Source organism: Pinus tabuliformis, chromosome 5_2, assembly GCF_031772625.1.
Source record: "Pinus tabuliformis cultivar Carrire ecotype Pingquan chromosome 5_2, CPIR1, whole genome shotgun sequence".
Lineage (NCBI taxonomy): Eukaryota > Viridiplantae > Streptophyta > Pinopsida > Pinales > Pinaceae > Pinus > Pinus tabuliformis.
The window spans coordinates 15,355,572-15,379,937 of NC_142306.1; the positions used below are offsets into that span (position 1 = coordinate 15,355,572).

At 38.3% G+C, this 24,366-nt stretch overlaps 1 protein-coding gene across 1 annotated transcript; it reads right to left on the bottom strand.

The window, feature by feature from the left end:
* Positions 1–1,823: 1,823 nt before the first annotated feature.
* On the bottom strand, positions 1,824–23,626 carry LOC149157247 (uncharacterized). The gene is made up of 2 exons (XM_089435706.1): positions 23,070–23,626; positions 1,824–2,181 (listed from the first exon to the last, which is right to left on the bottom strand). Exons 1-2 carry the CDS (start codon positions 23,545–23,547, stop codon positions 2,057–2,059), a joined length of 603 nt encoding a protein of 200 aa, XP_089291832.1. The 5' UTR covers positions 23,548–23,626; the 3' UTR covers positions 1,824–2,056.
* Positions 23,627–24,366: the final 740 nt, after the last annotated feature.

Genomic DNA, 24,366 nt, shown 5'->3' on the forward strand with positions numbered 1-24,366 from the left:
ACGCAGCTGGAAATGATGAATGCGTTTCACATGACGGGGTTTTTCAGCGAGAACGAGGGTTTCGTAGATGTCATAAGCACAGTCAGATGCATGGACAGGTTTGGACGTTTTGATAGGGGTCAATGCCGAAGGCGGAGCTCGGTTTTTGGCTGGAGAAAAGGAAACGCTGCTGAATTTTCGATAGCATTCATAAATCGATGGACTTTAACCTGAAGCAACAGCTTGTTCTTGTGAAGGGAGACTGGGAATGATTGCTTGTATAACCAACAGAAAATCGGCAGTGATTGCAGGACGGCGTGATCTCTCACGCAGATTCCTTTCAGGAAGTTATTTCTCAGTGAAAAATTCAGGCGTATCCCAAACTGTGATAACCCTCAAAAATTTAAAATAACAATCTTCATTTGTCACTGGGGTTGAGGTGTCTTTAGTTTTCTGATCAAATGCATTCTCCTTCATCCAGCTAATGAAAAGATGCCCATCACGGTTTTAGAACATGTTTTACAGCTTCAGAACAGAAGTACGTGAGCCTGCAAAACTCTGGACAGCACAATAATAACCCTAGAAAACAAGAGCCCGACAGATATATGCAAAACTTCAAAGTAAAAAACCCTTCAAAATTAACCTAGAATCACAAAAAATTTTACAGCTCTAGAATAGCCAAATTTAACAATAATTGCAGTAATATTTTCGAAATATCAGAGACATTTAATTTCACTATGAACAGACTCAGAAATCTCTCATGCAAACCAGAAAAAGAAATTCAAAATGATTAACCCAGGGCCAAAATCAGCTAGGCTCTGCAAAGAAAAGCCTGTGGGAGTCGGCTGGTTCAGCCGAGAACTTCCCCAAACGCCCACCAATATCCTTCACCTAAAGATTTCCTGCACATCTCAAGCAACCATCAATAAAGAGAGCAAGAATGCTGCTAGATCTCAAGAAGTAATGGAGATACCTGCCATTACTTCAGAAACCCTAACAGCACCCAAACCCCAGCAAGTGAACAAGATCCTGTGCTCACAATACTCTGAAAACAAGCTATTATTAATGGCTGAAAACTGAAATATGCAGAAAAATAAACATCTCACAGCAATTCCAGAGAGTAACACCAGCAAGATTTGGACCCCAAAGTCTTCCTTTATTAACCAGAAATCAGATTACAAGAGAGCTTTTTCAGTACTGACTCACAGATCGAATGAATCTGAAATGACCACCTAGGACTCTATATAAAGGAAATGATCCCAACGGCTAGTTCGAATGATCAATGTAGAAATGATCTCGACCGTTGATGAGGATCAAGACATCTCTTGATCTCATCCGTCGATTTATTCAATTAATTTTTTATTATTATTTTTTAAATTTTTAATTTTTTTTTTTTTATTATTATTTTTTAAATTTTTAAATTTTTTATTATTTTTATTTATTTCATTTTTTTAAATTTTAAATTTTTTTATTATTTTTTATTAAATTTTAAAATTTTTTATTATTTATTTTATTTTTTAAATTTTTTTTTTAAATTATTATTTTTTTTTTAATTTTTTTTTTAAATTTCTTAATTTTTATTTATTTTATTATTTTATTTCATTTTTTAAATGGATCATCGAACTAAGCCTTTGGAAACATCACCTAGGACCTAGGACTTAGGACTCACGAGGGGATTTAAAACATTTTCAACCCTCAAGACACATTTCATGATGACTTTTTACAATTTACATCTCAAGGGGACAAACCCACTTAATACAGACCCTCATAAATCACCCAGTTCTGCGACACAACTATAATCTAGCAGATTAACACACTAGGATTCTCCTAAAGTTCTAATGACAAAATCCATCCCGGCTTTGGGGTCAGGTTTGAAGGAAAACTCTGCCGATCCATGGATCGGTGAGACGAAAAACCTTCCGGGACATAGATTATCATAGAAAGTTAGGTCCACCTAGGCAATTTTACATACATGACTCTGATCTGCTTAGATTATTTACAATTCATACATGCAGACTGGGTTTACAATTGAAATGATCAAGCTGCTGATGACTGTAGGCTGGCACGGACACGTTGTTCAGGTGCTATCTCTTTCTGCCAAGAAAAGAGGGTGTACCGCATGGGAAGTTGACCAGTAGTGGTCAACATCTGGCTCTACTTGGGGACACGTTGCTGCTCTGTAGGAATGTGAGAATCCAGAATCTGCATCCATGCAACACACAACAAAATATAAGTAGCGTCTGTCCAAAATCATCATATACATTAAGCACAGGAAAGATAAAAGCTCTTCATTTATTAACTAACTAATAACATGAAAAGTAACTCTAATCCTAAAAACAGAAATGAAATGCTGAAAAGACAAGGAGTAGGGATAGAAATACAATACAGAAGATGCCCCATGGCATCAGCTATCATCTCTGAAGAACAACTTGAGCATTTGGCCGTTCACTGGTAGATCAAGTGGTTCGCCATCCAATCTGCTCAAGTAGAATGAGTTTGGCCCGGCTATATCTCTAATGATGTATGGTCCCAGCCACAAACTATCAAACTTCTTATGTTTTCCCGGCTTTTCATTTTTGCGATCCCAGAGTAAAACCATATCTCCAACCTGCAAAGATCTAGATCGAGAGCATTTATCAAAGCTTTTCTTAATATTAGATTGATTTTTACATATAGCCTCAAAAGCTGTCCGACGAGCCGCATCTAATTCCACAATCTGATCTATCCTATTCTGAACAACATCTTTATTAGTGGAAAAATTTTGGAGAAGCTGATAGGCTGGCAATTTTAGGTGCACAGGTAAGGTAACATCCAAGCCATAAACTAATTCAAAGGGAGATTTACCAGTAGACTTCTTAGTAATTCTGTCTGCCCACAAAGCATACTTGATTTTACTGTCCCAAGACTTCTTGTTATCTCCTACTATCTTCTTGATAATGGTTATGAGATTTTTATTACTTGATTCAGCCAAACCATTACCCTGAGGATAGTAATTCGACGAATGAGATAAGACAATGCCATATTTGAAGCAAAAAGATGTAAACTCTGAAGAACTAAAAGCCTTGCCATTGTCCGTAGTGATCTTAGCGGGGACACCAAATCTAGTAATGATGTTATTCTCAATGAAATCCATAATCACCTTTTCAGTGGCATTCTTAGCAGGAATGGCTTCGACCCATTTAGTGAAATAATCGGTAGCGGTCAAAATCCAAGAGTAGCCATTGCTAGAATTTTCATGGAACTTCCCTATGAAGTCCAGACCCCAATGCTGAAAAGGTGCCTCCACAATAACAGGTTGTAGAGGAAGGGCGGCAAGCTTCTGCTTCCCAGTGAACAGTTGACAGGCTTGACATGTTCTAACATACTTGTGCACATCAGAAAAATCGACGGCCAATAATAGCCAGCTCTCAAGATTTTGTGGGCGGTAGTTCTAGCAGCAAAATGACCACCACAAAATCCTGAATGAAATTCGGAGATTAATCTTTTGGACTCAACATCGTCAACACACCTAAGCACTATGCCCTCAGGATTTCTCCATCCAAGGCCATCCTGCATAAGGCAGTACTTAGTGGATTTTAGTCTAAGAGCCCTTCTCTTATGAGCAACTAAATGGTTAGGACATGCAAGATTGGTTAAGTAGTAAACTATGTCCTTATACCATTCATGCTCTGCTAATCTTTTCAACTCTGGCGAAGATAGCTCGTCAAGGCAAAACAAACCAAGAGTCTTTTCATTACTTTCTGTTAACATTTGAGCTAAACCTTGGCCTTTGATCAGCTTGGTGGGTCTAATTTCTAAATCATACTCTTGTATCTTAGTAACCCACCTGGCACGAGTCCCTAAGCAATCAGTTTGAGTTAATATGTCCTTAACAGCAGAATGCGGGACGTAAGCAATGATCTTAGAATAACCCACATAAGTTTTAAAATGCTTAAGAGACTTTACCAGGGCATAAGCCTGCTTTTCCATGGTATTGTATTTCAACTCAGAGTTTTGAAGTGCTCTACTCATGAAAGCAATAGGCTGCTCGTGACCATCTTTATTCTTTTGAAGCAAAACACCGGCGATGGTATCTTCAGAAGCGAAAGAAAAAATCATGAAATCCTTGGAGTAGTCAGGACTAACCAAGACAGGAGCTTTTGCAATAGCGGACTTGATTTCTTGGAAAGCCCTTTTGCCCTCTTCTTGCCAGACAAATTTTGCATCTTTCTTCAGAAGACTTTGAATGGGCTTAGCTATTTCTGCATAATTTGGGATGAATCTTCTAATAAAATTTATCTTTCCAAGGAAAGACTGAAGGGATTTAAGATTATGCGGGAGAGGAATCTTTTGAATTGCTTCAACTCGTTCGGGATCGATTTTGATTCCTTCCTTAGAAATGATATGACCGAGTAATTTCCCTTCTGTTACCCCAAAAACAGACTTAGCCGGATTCAAAGAAATTCCATATTCTCTACATCTGTCGAAAACTTGCCTAAGATGATCTATATGACTGATACCATCTTTAGAGAAAACGGTAAGATCGTCTTGGTAAATTTCGATAATTTTCCCGATCAACCCTTTGAAGGCATAATCCATGGCCCTCTGGAAAGTAGCCCCAGCGTTTGTCAACCCAAATGGCATTCTAATGTATTCAAAAGTGCCCCATGGTGTTGTGAATGTGGTCTTGTGTCGATCTTCCTTTTTAACCCAAACTTGATTGTACCCAGAAAAGCCATCTAGTAATGACATCATTCCAGACCCAGTTACCCTTTGCAACAAAGTTTCCATGTTTGGCAAAGGGTAATTATCCTTTTTGCATGCTAGATTAAGGTTTCTAAAATCGACACAAAGTCTTATTGTACCGTTCTTTTTCCTAACAATCACCAAATTCGAACACCATGTCGAATGCCTAGTTTGAGCGATGATCCCTGCTGAAAGCATCTTTGCAAGCTCTTTCTGGACCAAGGGGGCTAATTTCGGATTAATTTGCCTAAGTTTCTGCCGAAAGGGTTTAGCATTTTCATCCTTTAAGGGAATAGTATGCTCCATAACATCTTCCCTATAGCCTTTTAATTCATCATAGGAAAAAGCTAAAACGTCTCTATATTCATGAAGTAAATCAGTTAACTTTTTCCTTTCCTCCAAACTAGTACCTTTACCAATTTTAACTATTTTCGGATTTTCAGAAGTTCCAATGTTGATTTCGAGGCACTCGCCTGGGTTCATCTTGTTTTGTTCTCTAAGCTTCGTGGCATCATGCCGATCAAAATGTTGCTCTAAGGCAACCATATTTCTAGGAGTAGGATTTATGATATGTTCACGATTTAAAGATCCATCCTCCTGAGAAATTATCCGAAAATCTTCAAACTCATCCAAACTATTGAGAAAACGAACGACTTGTTTTTCATCATTAAAAACTTGCCAATGCTCCGAGTTATCTGGGACAGATGGTCTAAATATTACTTCCATTTTGATTTTATCGTTAATTAATTCATCAGATAACTGGAAAGTTGTGGCAGCTACAGCAAGTTCGTCCACCAAACTATTTTGTTCACGAGGGATTGCTTCAAGGTTAAGGGCATCGAAGTGCTCCATAGTATCCCACACAACATTTCGATAGTTTCTTAATCTCTGATTTCTACATGTGAATTTGTTTTTAAGTTGCATGATAACCAGATCGGAATCCCCCTTGATGCTAAGCAATTTAATCCTCAAAGCTTTGGCCAATTCAAGACCCAACAATATAGCTTCGTACTCAGCAACATTGTTGGTTGCTTCAAATTCTAAACGATAGGCAAACTTGAATATGTGACCAAGGGGAGATTTAAGCACTACTCCCGCACCCTTACCATGACTAGAGAACGCACCATCGAAGTACATATACCAGACTTCATCTTTAAGATTTTTTACCTTATCATCGGGAGGAATTATGAAATTAGACATGATAGAATAGTTCCTGATGTCAGATTGCTCCCTAATTATTTCATTATGAGGCTTCTTAGGATTTTCAACATGAAATTTCCTCTTGGGCTCTCTATTTAGCCTAACAAAACCATCACCGCTAGGAGAAGGAATCATAGCATATGACCAATTCATCTGAATGCTTCCTCCTATATCAGAGGCCCACTTTCTAGATAACAGCATACCCCAAGCATCAGGTACATCAACGACAACGATATCCATAACAACCACGATGTCCGGGTAAACTGAAAGGTGAACTTGTAAATCCTTGATTAAACCTTGTACTTCGATTTTCTTAGAATCCATAGCACATATATTATAGTAGGGTCTAGAAACTCTTAAGTTAAGCTGTTCCATGACCCTTTTAGTCATAACGCAAGCAGATGCGCCTGAATCCAACATGCAGTTATTCAATTTATACCCGTTGACTAATAAGGCGATAAAGAAGGGTTGATGATCTTTGTTATCAGCATCTACGCTTTGCAGATAAATAGGAGCATCATGATAGTCAACCTCGCGAATCTTCTGCTGAGAAGTGTTGACTTGAGGACCCTGAATTGCCTTTAGTAACTTGTCTTTTTGGGAAGGGATCTTAGCGATCTCAGATACAGGAACCCAGATTTTCGCATTGTTAAACCAACTTCCCAAATCAACATCTATTCCAGAGTTTATTCGAGGGGGAATTTGATTCCCGCTCTGATCTTTATCCCTTCTTTGGTATGTCAAACCCCTATCTCTAGCAATTTCTAAAATTTTCTCAGGAGAGGGTTTCTCACCATATAACCTAGCCAAAATGTCATCTTCATTTTCAAGGTTATTAATACTAAAAGCAGATGAAGGATCCATAACATCATAGCTCCTTTCCTTAATCTCTATCCAATCATTCATGGGCACAGGAAACTTGCTCCCTACTACGTTTATTTGCTCACCTGTCCCAAGCATTCCATTATCCAAGAGTCTTCTGATAATGAGACAAGAGGACTCTTCGTGAAAAGCATCGCAAGTACGACAGTAAGGAGGAGCATCATCAACCAGATTAGTAAGCGGGTTAGGGGGTCTCTGCTCACTAGATTGACCTCTTCTTTGCCAATTATTATTTTTGTTATTATTATTTCGAGGCTGAAAATTTTGTGATTGCGTTCTTTCCATCTGAATCAATCTATTCTGCAAAGTGTTTATCTCCTTATTATGATTAATTTCCATAGTTTCAATTTTTTGAAGCAATTTAAGAACAAGCTCACTTTCTGGCTCTTGGACTGCTTTTCCCTTAGGTTCCTTTAGTTTCGAAGCAGCCCTATCAAAACCTGGGACTTCAGACTTCCCAGAAGCTGCCTTGTCCTTTTCAAGTTCTACAGCTAAGGCTTGGCAATCTCGATAATCAGTAAGTTTAACACGCCTTAACTCATAAGATGGTTCAGGACCAAAGGCATCAATGTAAAAATCTTGGAGAGTTTTATCTGTAGGTTTATAGTCTTGAGGTAATTCTCTAATAATACCATTAAACCTTCTATTAAATTCTTCAGCGGTTTCATCCTCTCTCTTTTTTATCAGAGTAAGAGCTCTTACAAGATCTCTTCCCTCTCTCTTATCTCCATATTTTTCTCTAAATGAATTTATGATTGATTGTAAAGAGTTAAATGAATTTGGAGGTTTTTCTGTAAACCAGTCATAAGCATCACCTGCTAGAGTCAAGATAAAAAGAGACATCCTGACATCTTCATGATCAAAATCAGGAGATCTAGCATACTTAGCCATCCATATATTGAAATCTCGCAAGTGGGAATTAACAGTAATGGCATTATCTCCTTGAAAATTGGGCAATTTGTCTAACCCAACAGATGGAATAGCATTGGGGGATCCAGGAATGTTAGAAAAATCACAAGGGGCATACAGACTCATGGTGTTGCGCCTAACTTGACCTTTAAAGAGCAAATGAATATCGGAAAGGGCTTCTTGTCCAAGGTTTGCAAGGAGTGTACGAGAAGCAAGTTTGTGTGATCGCACCCTGTAAACCCTTTCAGGATCAGGAGTGGGGTTGCACAGACTGCTTGGATGTCTTCTAGTGTACACTCTTGCAGATAATATAGGAAGTGGAGTCGCCACTTGAACAAGAAGTTAGACACAGAAAAGCTTGAAATGTAAGAACCAAGGACAGAAAAACTCTATCCCCGGCAACGGCGCCAAAAAATGTTGTCGCGCGGATTGGCACGACAACGCTCAGACCGGGGGCTGTCACTCTGATCCCCGATCCCTCCGTTTAAGCCTGTCTCCCACGGCTAAGGGGGGTAGACCCTGTGAGATGATGAAGGCCAACTGCCAAACAGTTGGGCTGGGAGACACGATGCACTAGAATGATTTTATAAATTTGGTGGACCAGTGCCTTATGAGACTGTTATTTTTAAGACCACCACAAGAATCAGTAACCAGATATCGTATTTGTATCTCGACTTGAAAATTTAGATCTCAGCATGAAAGATATGACAATTCCCGAAGATATGGATCTAAAATTTTCCAAATTTAAAAAAAAAAAAAAAAAAAAAATCTAAAAAAGATCTAAAACTAAACTATAAATTAAACTAAACCAAAAATCTTTTTTTTTTTTTTTTTTTATTTATTTATTTATTTATATTATAAAAAATGTGAATTTAAAAAATCTAAAAAAAAAATTTAACTTAAAAGTAAAACTACGAAAATGCTAAAACTATATCAAAACTTAAAAAAATTTTAAATCTAAATCTAAAAGGACCTAAATCTAAACTCTATATAAATCTAAAATCTAAAGTCTAAAACATAAATATTTTTTGTTATTTTTTTTATTTATATGAAATCTAACCATATATATACAAAAAATAAAAAAAAGGAATAAAACTTTAAACCTACGCTACTGATCCCTTTGCATATGTATATTTTTTATTTAAACCAAAGTCTCAAAAGGAATACGATCTACAATCTAAAAGAAAATAAAAACGTAATTACGATGAAACCCTAAACTAAACTTACGTAACCACGCAGAGCCGCAAAATGCCTATTCGCTGATCGTGATTTACCTTAAATCTGACAAACCTGGCCCGAAATTGAAAATGTGAATCGTAGAACTGGGCGTTGATCTGAGAACGAATTGCTGTGATGAGAAACCAGAGGTGAATGGGATCGAATGCCACCCAGAAAATCACGCAGAGAATTCCTGGAGGACGCAGCTGGAAATGATGAATGCGTTTCACATGACGGGGTTTTTCAGCGAGAACGAGGGTTTCGTAGATGTCATAAGCACAGTCAGATGCATGGACAGGTTTGGACGTTTTGATAGGGGTCAATGCCGAAGGCGGAGCTCGGTTTTTGGCTGGAGAAAAGGAAACGCTGCTGAATTTTCGATAGCATTCATAAATCGATGGACTTTAACCTGAAGCAACAGCTTGTTCTTGTGAAGGGAGACTGGGAATGATTGCTTGTATAACCAACAGAAAATCGGCAGTGATTGCAGGACGGCGTGATCTCTCACGCAGATTCCTTTCAGGAAGTTATTTCTCAGTGAAAAATTCAGGCGTATCCCAAACTGTGATAACCCTCAAAAATTTAAAATAACAATCTTCATTTGTCACTGGGGTTGAGGTGTCTTTAGTTTGCTGATCAGATGCATTCTCCTTCATCCAGCTAATGAAAAGATGCCCATCACGGTTTTAGAACATGTTTTACAGCTTCAGATCAGAAGTACGTGAGCCTGCAAAACTCTGGACAGCACAATAATAACCCTAGAAAACAAGAGCCCGACAGATATATGCAAAACTTCAAAGTAAAAAACCCTTCAAAATTAACCTAGAATCACAAAAAAATTTACAGCTCTAGAATAGCCAAATTTAACAATAATTGCAGTAATATTTTCGAAATATCAGAGACATTTAATTTCACTATGAACAGACTCAGAAATCTCTCATGCAAACCAGAAAAAGAAATTCAAAATGATTAACCCAGGGCCAAAATCAGCTAGGCTCTGCAAAGAAAAGCCTGTGGGAGTCGGCTGGTTCAGCCGAGAACTTCCCCAAACGCCCACCAATATCCTTCACCTAAAGATTTCCTGCACATCTCAAGCAACCATCAATAAAGAGAGCAAGAATGTTGCTAGATCTCAGGAAGTAATGGAGATACCTGCCATTACTTCAGAAACCCTAACAGCACCCAAACCCCAGCAAGTGAACAAGATCCTGTGCTCACAATACTCTGAAAACAAGCTATTATTAATGGCTGAAAACTGAAATATGCAGAAAAATAAACATCTCACAGCAATTCCAGAGAGTAACACCAGCAAGATTTGGACCCCAAAGTCTTCCTTTATTAACTAGAAATCAGATTACAAGAGAGCTTTTTCAGTACTGACTCACAGATCGAATGAATCTGAAATGACCACCTAGGACTCTATATAAAGGAAATGATCCCAACGGCTAGTTCGAATGATCCATGTAGAAATGATCTCGACCGTTGATGAGGATCAAGACATCTCTTGATCTCATCCGTCGATTTATTCAATTAATTTTTTATTATTATTTTTTAAATTTTTAAATTTTTTTTTATTATTTATTATTTTATTATTATTTTTTAAATTTTTTATTATTTTTATTTATTTCATTTTTTTAAAATTTTAATTTTTTTTATTATTTTTTATTAAATTTTTAAATTTTTTATTATTTATTTTATTTATTAAATTTTTAAATTTTTTTAAAAAAAAAAATTTATTATTTTTTTAAATTTCTTAATTTTTATTTATTTTATTATTTTATTTCATTTTTTAAATGGATCATCGAACTAAGCCTTTGGAAACATCACCTAGGACCTAGGACTTAGGACTCACGAGGGGATTTAAAACATTTTCAACCCTCAAGACACATTTAATGATGACTTTTTACAATTTACATCTCAAGGGGACAAACCCACTTAATACAGACCCCCATAAATCACCCAGTTCTGCGACACAACTATAATCTAGCAGATTAACACACTAGGATTCTCCTAAAGTTCTAATGACAAAATCCATCGCGGCTTTGGGGTCAGGTTTGAAGGAAAACTCTGCCGATCCATGGATCGGTGAGACGAAAAACCTTCCGGGACATAGATTATCATAGAAAGTTAGGTCCACCTAGGCAATTTTACATACATGACTCTGATCTGCTTAGATTATTTACAATTCATACATGCAGACTGGGTTTACAATTGAAATGATCAAGTTGCTGATGACTGTAGGCTGGCACGGAAACGTCGTTCAGGTGCTATCTCTTTCTGCCAAGAAAAGAGGGTGTACCGCATGGGAAGTTGACTAGTAGTGGTCAACAGGCCCTATGTCAGCTCTCTGAGCCTCTGTGTCAGCTACGTTGGCCCTTCTGGTGCTCTGCACAGCACTTAGCTGCCGCTGCATGGCCCTACGTGAGCCTTGGTTGCTCTCGCGTCTCTCTCTGGCTTCTCTGCTGTTGTCCTGGCACTATCTCTACTTCTCTGTCTCTCTGTACTCACTGCCCCTCAGTTGCTCTCCCGATCACTGATTCTATCTCTCTTAGCAAACCCCGCTCTAGAGAATAGAATGACTGATCATCTGGTGTACCCCTCCAAGTGACCCTCAAGCCTCCTCTTATACCTTTCTTGTTGACGATTCAACGGCCGAGATTAAGTCCCTAATCAACGGCTAAGATTATATCTGGCTTGATCCATGTATTTTGGACCACTGTAACGCAGATTCATATTAATAGACATTAATATTTTATTTTCCCTAAGTTTAGACTTAGGGACTCCATTAAAAATATTAATTATTCTAATATCTCCTGATCTGTTTAGAATCTGTCTAAACCCTTTCTGGGTATTGGAGATCTCATGTGCCCCAACCTCTCCACCAAAGTTTGTGGCTAGAGCACATCCGATGCTACCCCAAATCAACACTCCCTCTTAGCGAGGACTGTGCTCTAGCAACACTCTTCACTGAGTATTACTCTGATCATCTGGCATCGATACCTGCGCTGATGCTGGGCCTTCCTACCCAACATCCTCTGCACTGCTGCCTCTTGTACTGCTGCCCATGGTTCTGCCACTGCCACTGCTGCATCTGTACGACAGCTTCCTCTGCATTTGTGCTGCCGCTGGTCCTTCCTCCCAACACTGCATATGTGTTGCACCTCCTCTCATAATTTTGCATCATGTTGCCCATAGTTGCACTGCAACTCAATCACTGAGAAGCAAGTAACTGATCCTCCAACTGACCTCCCTGTTGGGCTAGAAACACCCACTAATGTTGAAGCTTCCTTTGTCGCTGACAAGTGCTCCCTCTCTCTGATTTCTGCGCTGCTGCAACAACTCCCTGCATCTCGCACCGTTGCACACCTCATTGTGCCTTCCTGCACTGGTGCAACACTCCTGTGCCTCTCGCACTACTGCAACCTGCTAGCTCTGCGCTGTCTCAGGACTCCTGCACTGTAGCTCTCTCTGTTGCTCCATCCACATCCGTATCTACCCACTCAGCCAGTCCTGCTACTCCTCGTCGGGGATCCCGTAGCAAGGTCTAATCCAAGAGGCTGGCTACCTCGAGGATTCTGCCCCTCATCACCTGTAGTCCGCCTGACTACAACTCAATGTCTCCCCACTTCTTCTCAAGTAGTGCGTGTGCACTCTGTTAACGCTTGAAATTTCACCTCAGGCTGAGAAAGGTAAACCTCAAGGCAACATCAAACCACTTAGCCTCGTAGCTAGCCCTACGGGGCTGGAGAGGGCTCTCTCCGGTCTATCTCAGTGAAATCTTCAATGGATGAGTTGACCAATAGGGTAACACTGATTTTAGGCTAGTAAACTGATCAAAAAGGTCGATTTGGGGTTTTTAGGGTTTTTGGTGGCAAATTGAGGGGATGGCAATTTTGGGTGCGGGGATTGGACACAGTTTCTGCAGGGGGTTCTTTGGGGCGAGGTAGGAGACAGTATTGATGCCTTTGATTGAGGTGGATGGTCAGGAATGACAGGTGAGGAGCTAAGGAGAGCAAACAATAACTTTGAATTCTCCTTAAACAGTAGAAAACATTGAAATTAAACAAACTTAAAAGCAGAGCATGACAGTCATGAATTCTTACTTTAACACTTCGTTTGTTTAATGTGCAGAAGGAAAAGAAAGGAAATGATTCACATAACACACTTACAGGTACATAGAGAAACACACCATCAATACATGTAACCACAAGAATCCCAAAAAGGACTGCAAAACCCTGGTCTTCCTTAGCCAAAAATTGCAGAGATACAGTGAATAATACAATGATAGATTCTCCCTCAAGAGTCCAACCTTCCAACCTCTAAAAATGACTAAGAAAATACATAATATAGGCAAGCTAACACCTTTCCTTGCCTCTAGGGGTCGAGCTCATCCTTCTAGGAGCTGTTTCAACCAATTCTAAACTGAGCACTAAAATCTAGGCAGTCAAAACAACTTGCCTCTATAAGCTAGGAAACCAATTCATTCATTTAATTTTCACCTATTTCATGAATGAATTCTCTAGAAGAGGTACATAAGTGTAAAAGTGTCATAAAAGTACAATAATTACATCAAAGAGCCTAATAATCCACCCCAAAAAGTCAAACAGGGTCAAACTGCGTTTTTCTGAGCTGTACACTGAAATTTGGAAAAGTTTGCCTGACGGGTCGCGCGCCTTTGGGACCACATTTGGGGCACTTCCAGGTGTCCAAATTGAGCAATAGTAGGCTTGTTGGAAAGGTCTGTGAGTCTACTTTCCAACCCAACTGGAATTTTTCAATTTGGATTTCATTTTCCCTGTCAAAAATCAAATCTCCCAAGACTGGTCAAAAAGTGCCAAATGAGGCAGCCTCAAGGAAGAGTGTTGTTGCAGTCAACTTTTGAATGCCTTCCTCAACCCCAAATTTAGCTCATGATAGCTCATTGGAAAGCTCGTTGTGTCTAGTTATCATTTTACCCATCAAGCAAATCATTTGGCCAACCAATCTAGGAGAAAACTTGATTTTCCCAAGGTCACTTCAGAGACGTCTTTGATTCTCCTGAGGCAACGATATTCTTGACATTTCTCTCAAACCATGACACCTTTGCAAAAAGTGAAAGAAGTTTTTCTTCCTTGGCATGTTTTGGACAGAAACCTCTCTCAGTTTCCCAAAATTCATCTTTGATTTCTCTAAAACATCTTTTGAGTGAAACTTGTCCCGATGTGTGAAACAAGGAATTTTGTCGAAATGAAGCGAAATGAAGGGGATAAGGGGCTTCTAAATTCTTGGGGAAATTTTTGGGAGTGGGGAGGGATGTTAGGAAGCAGGGGAAAGTGGAATCTCAGAGATTGAGCAAGGGGAAGGGGTCCAAAAGGGCAAAACACAGGCCAAACCTAGAAAATTGCCAGGTTGTAGCTAGAAACTAGGGTTTGTGCAAAAATGAGGATTTTGGGGGATCTCAGTGATGGGAAGCATTTGATAAGGTATATGAAGGATAGGGGAAGGTGTATGAACATCTGGATACAAGTTTTGCCGATGATTTGACCGTCCAAGAGAAATTGCTTTCAAAACGCTAGGAGAGGGAAATGACCTTACCTAGGCACAACTGAAGCATGAACAAGGTGTACAATGACTCATTAGACACTGAGATGATAATGACAACCCTATGAATGATGATAGACTCAGCTGAATGATGACATGGACTGACATTTGGACAACTTTAGAAGGAGTGAAAGAAAACCCTAGACCTAATGCCTAGTGACCAAATTTTGCTTGAAGACTCACTGAAATGACAAAATTTGACCTTGACACTCTGAGACCACTTTGTAAGAGCATATTTGATCACTGGAGGAAGGCTGGAAAGACTGACACTAACACACTCATGGCACATTAATCGTCTGGCTGGAAAGACTGATCATCTGGCGTACCCCTCCAAGCGACCCTCAGGATACCTTTACTGTTGACGATTCAACGGCCGAGATTAAGTCCTTAATTAATGGCTAAGATTAGATCTGGCTAGATCAATGTCTTTTGGACAACTCTAACACAGATTCATATTAATACACATTAATATTTTATTTTCCCTAAGTTTAGACTTAGGGACTCCATTAAAAATATTAATTATTTTAATATCTCCTGATCTGTTTAGAATTTGTCCAAACCCTTTCTTGGAATTGCAGATCTCATGTGCCCCAACCTCTCCACCAAATTTTGTGGCTAGAGCACATCCGATGCTACCCCAAATCAACCTAGATGTCATTCATAAGACACCTATAGTTTAAGGCTTTGTGCCACACTAGTGTTAAAGGGTACCCACTAACAATAATGTGGTCCATAGCCTTAAACTAACGGTGTCTAATGAATGACATCCAAAGGTCATTGCATCCCTACATTTAGTTTAGCCAACATTTCTCCTTGGACACAAACTAGCATGCATGACTTCCCCGAAACACCTAGAATGCATGTTAGTCCCCAACTAGACCCTGGATTATTCAAGTGGGTCCTTGGATCACTATGCTCTAAGAGCTTTTATAATGTAAAATAAGAAAATCTCCTAGAGGACTTCGATGATATAAGTGAGAAATTAATGTTGGACTTGCCGGTATTCATGCTAGTTTGGTGTGCACCCTTTGAAGTGGCTACAAGTGGCTTACTGTGATGCCTCACTAGACCAAATTTTCTAGTTATGGTTTGTTGTTGATGGTGGATATCCTAGCTAGGGTTTGGAAGCATTCCAAGTGTCCACAGTGTTCTTATTCTTTCAACAATCTGTCATCTTCGAGTTGGAGCTTCGACACCATTGGGTAATAGCTTGGTGAAATCCACGTACACATCTGGTACCATTAACATACTAAGGTGCCAAACCGTAGGAACCTCCAACCTATAGGCTCACGCCCCCAATCAACCTGCACCCAAGAATGCACATCCTTCTCTGCACTTGTGATCCCTCAACCTATGCCACTACCTCGAGGGCATCTTACTCAACCGGAAAGAGACGTTCTAAGAATCCTGCGGCTCAAAGACTTGTTGCTGCTCTTTGAGCTTGCCAAGTATTCTCCAAGTCCTTATATCAAACACTTGAATCCTCCAACCTCCTGGTTCACATCCCCCATCAACCTGCACATAGGCCATGTACACCCTTTTCCGCATCTAAGGTTCGTCAGGCTATGTATGTGGGGAATCAAGGGTGGACTTGTAGGTATTCATGCGAGTTCGTTGTTCACTCTTTGAAGTGGCTACAAGTATCTTAGTGTGATGCCTTGCTAGGCCATCTTCACTAGTTATGGTTTCTTGTTGATGGTCGATGACCTAGCTAATGTTTGGAAACATTTGAAGTGTCCTATCCTATGACAAGCATGAACGACATGTACCAACTTTTCTTAGGATAATTGGCATGTACTTCTAACTTTATTGTTTGCAGAAATGAAGTACATTGCTATAAACAATTTCTGTAGTTGAGGATCTAATTTTTACCATATATTCACATAGAGATTAGAGTAGTTTAGGGTGTTGCTCATATATGCTAATTTAGCATCTTGTGCCCATCATTATAAATTGAATATAGCAGTCAACAAATAATTGTGTTTCCTTAATGAGACTATATTAGAGTCGTTATAATTGTATTGATGTGAGGGTTGAAGGAGCTAGGGTTTGTGACAACCAAAGTCTAGAGAAGACATGATCTACTAGAGTCTGATAGATTTGGGTGAAAAGGAACTAGGATATGTGGCAAAGAGATAAGTGAGAAATTAATGGTGGGCTTGGTGGTATTCATGCTAGTTTGTTGGGCACCCTTTGAAGTGGCTACAAGTGGCTTAGTGAGATGCCTTCCTCTACCATGTTTGCTAGTTATTGTTTGTTGTTGATGTTGGATACGCTATCTAGGATTTAGAAGCATTCCAAGTGTCCTAGTATTTTTCAAGTTTAATGGACATGTTGTGGCAACTTTTGATAGGCTAGTTGGTATGTACTTGTAACTTCATTTGTTGTATAACGAAAGTACCCTGACGTCCACACATTTTATACATGTAGATCTGACTTTTAGAGTATATTCCCATGGAAATTAAGAAGTTTCTAATGTTGGGTATAAATGCTAATTTAATATAATAGTAAGTATAATTTGTTGAGTAAGATGACTGGACGATTGGATGCTTGAATCAGACAACAAGGATCCTTTCTATGATCCCATGCCTCTAACAACGTAGCTTTTGTTGTCTCCCAATTCCACTACATGAGAAGATGGTTCCTTTGATAAAGTTTGTAGTTATTTACTTTCCCCTGCCATTGATCCATCCATTATCATCATTAAGTGATCCTGTAAGTGTAGCTAAGAACCCTTGACTTTTGACCTTGTTGAATAAGTAGTAAACAATATTCTTGATCCATATTCCTATAGAATTCAATCCCATTGTTATCATAGAGGGAGTAATCATTTCCTTCAAGCCAATTAAGTGATATTCAATCTTCTTTGACCTTAGCTCTAATACCATGTTGAGAAATCAATGCTAGTAGACCTAGGGTTAGATTTCTCTTTCTTGATAATTACTTGTAAATTATGTTGGCTTCTTTTAATTATTTGTTATATTATCTTTCATGAAGCAATTACCAAATTATGTGTGCATGAAGATCACAAAAACATCAAACACAAGAAGTAGGCACTCTGCTAGGGAAACCCCTATTTAAGGGAAAACCCAGTCAAAATATATTCCTTCAATAGTTTTTCTTGAGACTCTTCAACCTAGACACATACCTCCTCCATACCAGGGCATCCTTTCCTTCTTCGATCCAACCTTCGACCTAGTCCCAACAACATTTCGACTCTAGCAACTTTGACTTGGTATCTTCCGGCATCAACAAACAAAAATAACAACTTCGACTTTGACAAGGATACTTCAATATCCTAAATTAAATCACACAAGAGAGAGAGAGAGATCCCAAAGCTTTGATTTTGTCTTTGCCTTCCTTTTTTTACCAAACTTGCACTCCTTTTAGCCTCCTTCTTCACCTTCGCACTTTTCTCAGCTTCCAACTTCATATATAAACTATGTGTGAGATGCTCCAAATGAATTCGAACTGCCTTGGATATATATCCTTCCAATGAGGTCGAATTACCTTTCTTGAGGATGACTTGGTGTGGAGGTTAGATAATTCATATTTGATTCAAAAGTAATTCTTTTTACATCATCTGAAAGCCCAAGAAGGGTCTCATAAAATACACAACGACTCTAATAACTCTTTATTAATCCTAGGAGTACACAATGGGGACTTTGACTAATAAAATGTTGACCCAAGCATGAAACCCATGCTTTAATAAGTGATTGTAACAATAATAAAAATTATTTTGACAAATACATTTTATGAAGACCGGACCTAGTTACATTTTTCAAGTGTCTTAGGGGTTTTACTCTTGAAAATCACAACTCAAATACAAATTTAAAATGTCATATTTCTTACCCAACCTGAATTGAGGCACAAGCCTTTGAATATATTTGAGATCCATCATGTGGAACTCATATTCATATGATGAAATTATCACCAAATTCTTCCACCAAATGAAATTATTGACTAATTCACCTCATCCAATTATCAATAGAGTACCCAAACAATTTCATCAATGATAACCCACTGGGCCAACCAACCAAACATTCAATCTTCATGAAGCACATTAGAGCAAGGAAAGTTCCCTCACACACCCTCAACCTATGACAATTCATGTCTTTAGGCTCACCTAAACTAAGTGTAAGTCCACTCATCAAACCACCAAACTATTTATTCCCTAGAATATGAGAGTGTTTACCCAAAATGCAAGCAATTCAACACAATTTGCATCAAGCATTAGGAATAAATATTTGCAGTAAAAAAAAAAGGAAAACAAAAACAAACATTTTCTCCTTTGTATATTGTTTGGATTCCTATTACATGTTAGCATTGTAGTGTCCTTATATTATCTTGATTTAGTGACTAAGTTAGTTAGAAATCAACCACCCATTTTCTGCATATGGACTTTCAAATCTTAGGAATTCACTTATTTGGAATATTTCCAATAGCTCACCTAGTTGATACAGGGTAATATCTAGGGAGTGTATAATGTGTATATAACCATCCCCATGATGATCAAGGGACTAAGCTAACCCCCATACTATAATGTGAGGAAAATGAATAAACTGGGGAATATCTTACATCACAGTGTTAGATGTTCTATGAAGACTATACCCCACGTAGTCTTCTTATAAAACCTAAGATTTGAGTTGTGAATCCAATCACGAACCCAATATCTAGGATTCCAGTGGCATCTTTCAAAAACTCTCTTCTATAACCTAGTTTATTGAACCATGATATTAGAATCATTATCAAATAACCAAACACATGTAACATTATAATAGACAATATACAACATACATTTAAAACTAAAAAACAATAAATTAAAAACAACTCTGCTTGTCCCCGTTATTGAAGCAGGTAAAGAACACTTTAATTCTCTTTATATTAATGAAATACTTGTAATAATAATAAACAAAATATCAATTCAACATTTCTTTCTTGTTGCAATTGATGATTTTCCCCTCTTGCAACAACCTCAATGATGTCGTGAGTACATGGTCGGGTCATCAATGAGAGCTACAAAGGCCATAAGAACGAAGGGGAAGAAGAAACATTTGATGAAGTCATTTCTGAATTCTATTCAAAAGTGAAGAAAAATAAAAATAAATGATTTACTAGTTATATAATTAGAAACATCATGTACCATGTTATGAAAACATATTTTTGATGATAAAATTTATTGAGATAAGTGTTTTATGTTTATGATTAATGAATGAATGGATGGATGAATGGATGTTATAGTTTAATGAATGATTGCTATATGTTTCTTTATGTAAAAATCATGTATGTTTCTTTATGAATTTTTTGTTTTGCTAGTGTTTATGCACGAATCCTAATTTGTTGATTTCAACTATTTCCTAGTAGATAGATTGGGTACTAGGGAATTGAGAGTGATGTGAGAGGGAGGGGGAAGGGGTGGGGGGGGGGGGGTTGTGTGCGGCTAGCCGGGGAGGGGGGGAGGGGCCATAAGAGCTTCCACCTTCATGTGGTTAGCCCTATTCATTAGAGAATAAATTAGGATTTGGATAATATTGCAGAAAAATTCCCTCAATACAACAGAGCAACAACAAATTTAATGTTGAGTTCATGTGTGGCTTGGTCAAATCGAGGGACATTTGCTCCAGGATTTGACTACTCTAATAAATTATTCTAAAAAGAAGAGAGGATCTCACTTGGGTATTCATGCACTCGATTCTTTTTAATTAAGATTAATTCATAAAAATGTTTGTTGATTGATTATATTATTTCGATGATTATTTTTCTACCTTCAACACAATTTATGTGAGTTTTGGGTAGTTTATTCTCAATTTATTTGTTTTCATCCCAAATTCAACATCAAATTAGTTGAAATGGATCTTCTTTACTAGTAAATTTCATGTATGTTATACAAATCAAGTCAAAATTTTATTATTTTTTCATCTAACTTGTTCATATGAGTCTTCTACCTCGATTACCTTCTCTTGTTTGATAGACCTAGTACTTTTTTCTACATTGAAATTTCTAGTCATGCTCCTTGTAAAATTACATTTAGGAGACAAACTCACATTGAGAGAAGTCCTTCTTTTCTTTAATCTTCGTGTTTTATTCTTGGCATGACAAATTGACTTTTTATATCTAGGACTTCTTATTGAACATGTGTTCTAGGTTCAACCATAACTACTATAGTTACATGTTCTTGAATCAACATGATGTTATTCCTTCTTCGTATAAGCTATATTTTTCTTCTTTTAGAAGAAAAACAGATTTAGGTCTAACTCTAGGGTTTTGGGATATCTTATCAATCCTTCTAGGCTGTTAGGGTTTATAAACCCTAGACTTCCAATTTTTATCGAACCTTTGTCATATGCAAGTTTTCTTTTTAAAATTGAAATGCCAAAAACCATAAAATCCATATGTGATAAAATTAATCAAGGCATATTAGGGTTTATAGTCCATTATAACTTTTGTGAGGCAACATAACTCAACTAGTTGCATATGCAAGGCATCTTTCAAGGTTCACTTCATCAATACAATGCCCTGCTTCTGAGCAAATTCTAAAGTGAAATGTAACATTTCCAAAAGAAACATAGGTCCCCAAAACTTCAAGCTAATGTATAACACTTCAGTTTTCCAAATAATTTTGGCAAAAGTATGAGAATTTCACATAGTTAATCCCTGACATGCTTGATTAGCTTTCATGTGTAGTTACCCAAGATACATTTTGATAAAGAGGCTTCTTTGAAGCCTTATCGAGCTATGGATTAGCTATCGCAACAATCAATATTGGTTCAAGCTAGGGTCATTAACTGCCATGCACCTGACATTTTGATATATCACGACAACCATTGATTTGCATTTCTCACTGCCATTGGATCATATCGCTCAACAAAAAGGCATGCATTATAAAAGTCCCATCTTCTCACCCGACATTAAAAATTGAACATTGGATGTAATGAGTGTGGGTCTTCAGATCGCATCAGGGGTTAAAATCGCATTGAAATGCACACAGGTTCAAGGGGGATGCACCTTATCATCCATAGGATCAATGGATTTACAACCGCTTGATGATATCAGATTCAAATATGAAAGTGGGTAAATGAAGATTAAATGATATGATGGGAGGGGCTAGCCCCACTACTGGGTCGACGTGGTGTCATGCTATTGGGACACTTTGTGGTGACTAGTGAGACTTAGCTAGAGATTCTTTTCTTGGATCTTCTCTTTTTTCATCCTATTCTCAGCAAAAGCAAGATGCTTTCGTTGGACCATTCAGAGTTTCATCCTCACTCTATTCTAGGGAACTATCTTGTAACTTCCTAGGATCATTCGAGCTAGAAAGTGATGTTGAGAATGGAGATGATGTATGGTTACTTCTGGGAGTCCCCCATCGCTCATTTCTATTCTGTTCAAGTCACTATGAAAGAATAAGAGAGAAAGAGACAAGAGCTCTCAAACAGATTCCCTTCCTTCTCTGAATAGGAGGAATTAACGCACATTCCTAATAAATCGGAGGAAGATAAGAGGATTAAATCTTCCAAACTCCACTGTCTACTTTTACATCTGTGGTGCAGCTTGATGGCCTACTTCAAGTTTTAGAACTGGCAATTTTGCATTCTTGTAAAAGAAGAGTCAGTACATGTAGTGATAGAGGATCAAATCTTCCTAACTCTACTGTCTATTTGTATCTCCGTAATGCAGCTTAATGGCCTACTTAAAAGAAGAATCAGTACGTACAGTGATGCAGGGAAGATGTGCCTCCTTCTGTGATACATAAATCCATTTAGAGTAAATGGAAATTTTGGTTTAATGATAAAACTTGAATCAAAAATACCTTTGATTTGCACAAACAACCTGGGTTAAAATAAATGAATTAGTGCCCTGCAAGACAACAAAAGCCATGGGAAATTCAAGAACAAAAGGAATATGTTCATTGTTGCTCAGGAGACATAGGATAGTGCAGAAGGCACAATGACAAGGGTAGCTCAAGAATTTTACGTTATGTACGGATCGGGCACTGGCATATCCTACGTCACTCCAACAAACTGTGTTGCATGTCTATGCTACATTGATTTTGGCAGGATATGTTGCAAGCGAAATTTCAGCAATTATTATATGCTAATTGTTAGGCAGGGGAGCTGCAGACTCGAAAAGAAATATCCAGCTGCCAGTGTTTCACCATGCAGACGTGGAAGTCTGTTCAGAATAAAAATGTTACAAACATGAACCCTATTGACAATAATTAGGCAGAAAATGTGAACAAAACTTTTATCACGAATAAAGCATTATATTTGTCGCCTCATAAAGCAAAATAAAATAAAATTTTGAGATTATGCAAAAGAACAGATATAGACAAGACATTGAGAACTTCTAATCGTAGATGCAAGCAGAGATGACTGCATCGAATCCAGGACACAAGTCGTGAATGTTTCACATGCATCTCTGATTAAGGTAAGGTAGACCTTCGGAAGCATCCACTTAACAAAACCCAAATCCGTCTATGCTACTGTCCTCACACATCCAATTACAACCCACAAACACCGCTTCTTGATAAGAGATCAATTGCTTGAGACAAAAGGGAAAAAAGCTCATTGCCTCACCTGTTCTCCAGAATTCCCGCGCCTTCATCCCCAACAAAGCGCGGAGCTCCTGGTTCAAAAGGTCGGCTACTCCCTGAGTCTCTTCTGGATTCAAACCCCCATCTTCAACCCCTAAACCTGCTGCAACGACATCATCTTGAGGCAAATACTTCACAAACCTGCCCTTATCGCTGGACATTTTTGCCCCATTGCCGCTGCTGCCCCGCCACACCTGTTTAGAGTTACTTTTTAAACTCGATTTACCATCTCCCCCGTTCTTATAATTCACAGGTTTTCTATCACTGTTTTGCCCTAAAGAGCTCGTTACCAATCGGTTCCCCGATTCATCATAATTCTGCCCAGTGCCGCCAGGAACCGGCTTTGACTTGTCGGAATTCGACAAAGCCGTGGCCTTGGGTAGATAACTTTTCTGGCTCTTATTAAACACTTTTAAGTTATCTCGCCGCTGTCCAGGCCGCGAGTTTTGACGTTGCTGCATTTTGACTACTTGGATTGCCTTGCGATAAGTTTGAGTCAAATGGTGGAAGACAGGACGGAACACACCAGATAAAAAAGGAGACTAGTTGCTATGAATCTGCGAATTCAATAAACGAAATTGCGCCGAATGAATAAACAGGCGGCGACCGAAACTATCCAGGTGACTCCGAGAAGAGTTTGTGAATTGAATTTACAGGCTTGCCCTTTAGCGACCGTAAAGCAAAATCGGTTCTAGGTATTTAATTTAAACGCTGCCCGAATCCATTTTAATTAAAAATAAGAAGTAGCGTCTTTTCCTTTCCAGCCGCAACCAGAGGAATATGTTTCGTAGGTGGTATATATTTAAGAGCCAGTTAACCGCTGGTCGGCTTCCTTCCAACGTTAGTTTGTCTTCATTTGATTTGTGAGGCAAATCTTCGGCCGAGTCCGAGGGTTCACCGCTACGGTAGTAGGACAGTGGTCGTTATAGAGATTTGTAGTTTTCTTTGTAACATACCCCACATCATCCCCTGCTCCCATGTAAATCAATGTATTTTTGGGGTTTATATTCTTTGTATATTTAATTGCTCTATGTACGTTCAAAGTTAAAGATAATGTTGTAAAATGCAGTCATTTATATGTATGGGGTTGGTTATATGTTGTAAAATGCAGTTATTTATACATATGGGTTACATGTTGTAAAATGCAGTCATTTATATATATGGGTTATATGTTTAGGGATATTTTATTGTTTTCTAGTTTTAAAGTCACGAGCATTGTGATTATATACCCATACTAAGTACTAGTTATTTGTTTTAAAGTCACGAGCAATGTGATTATA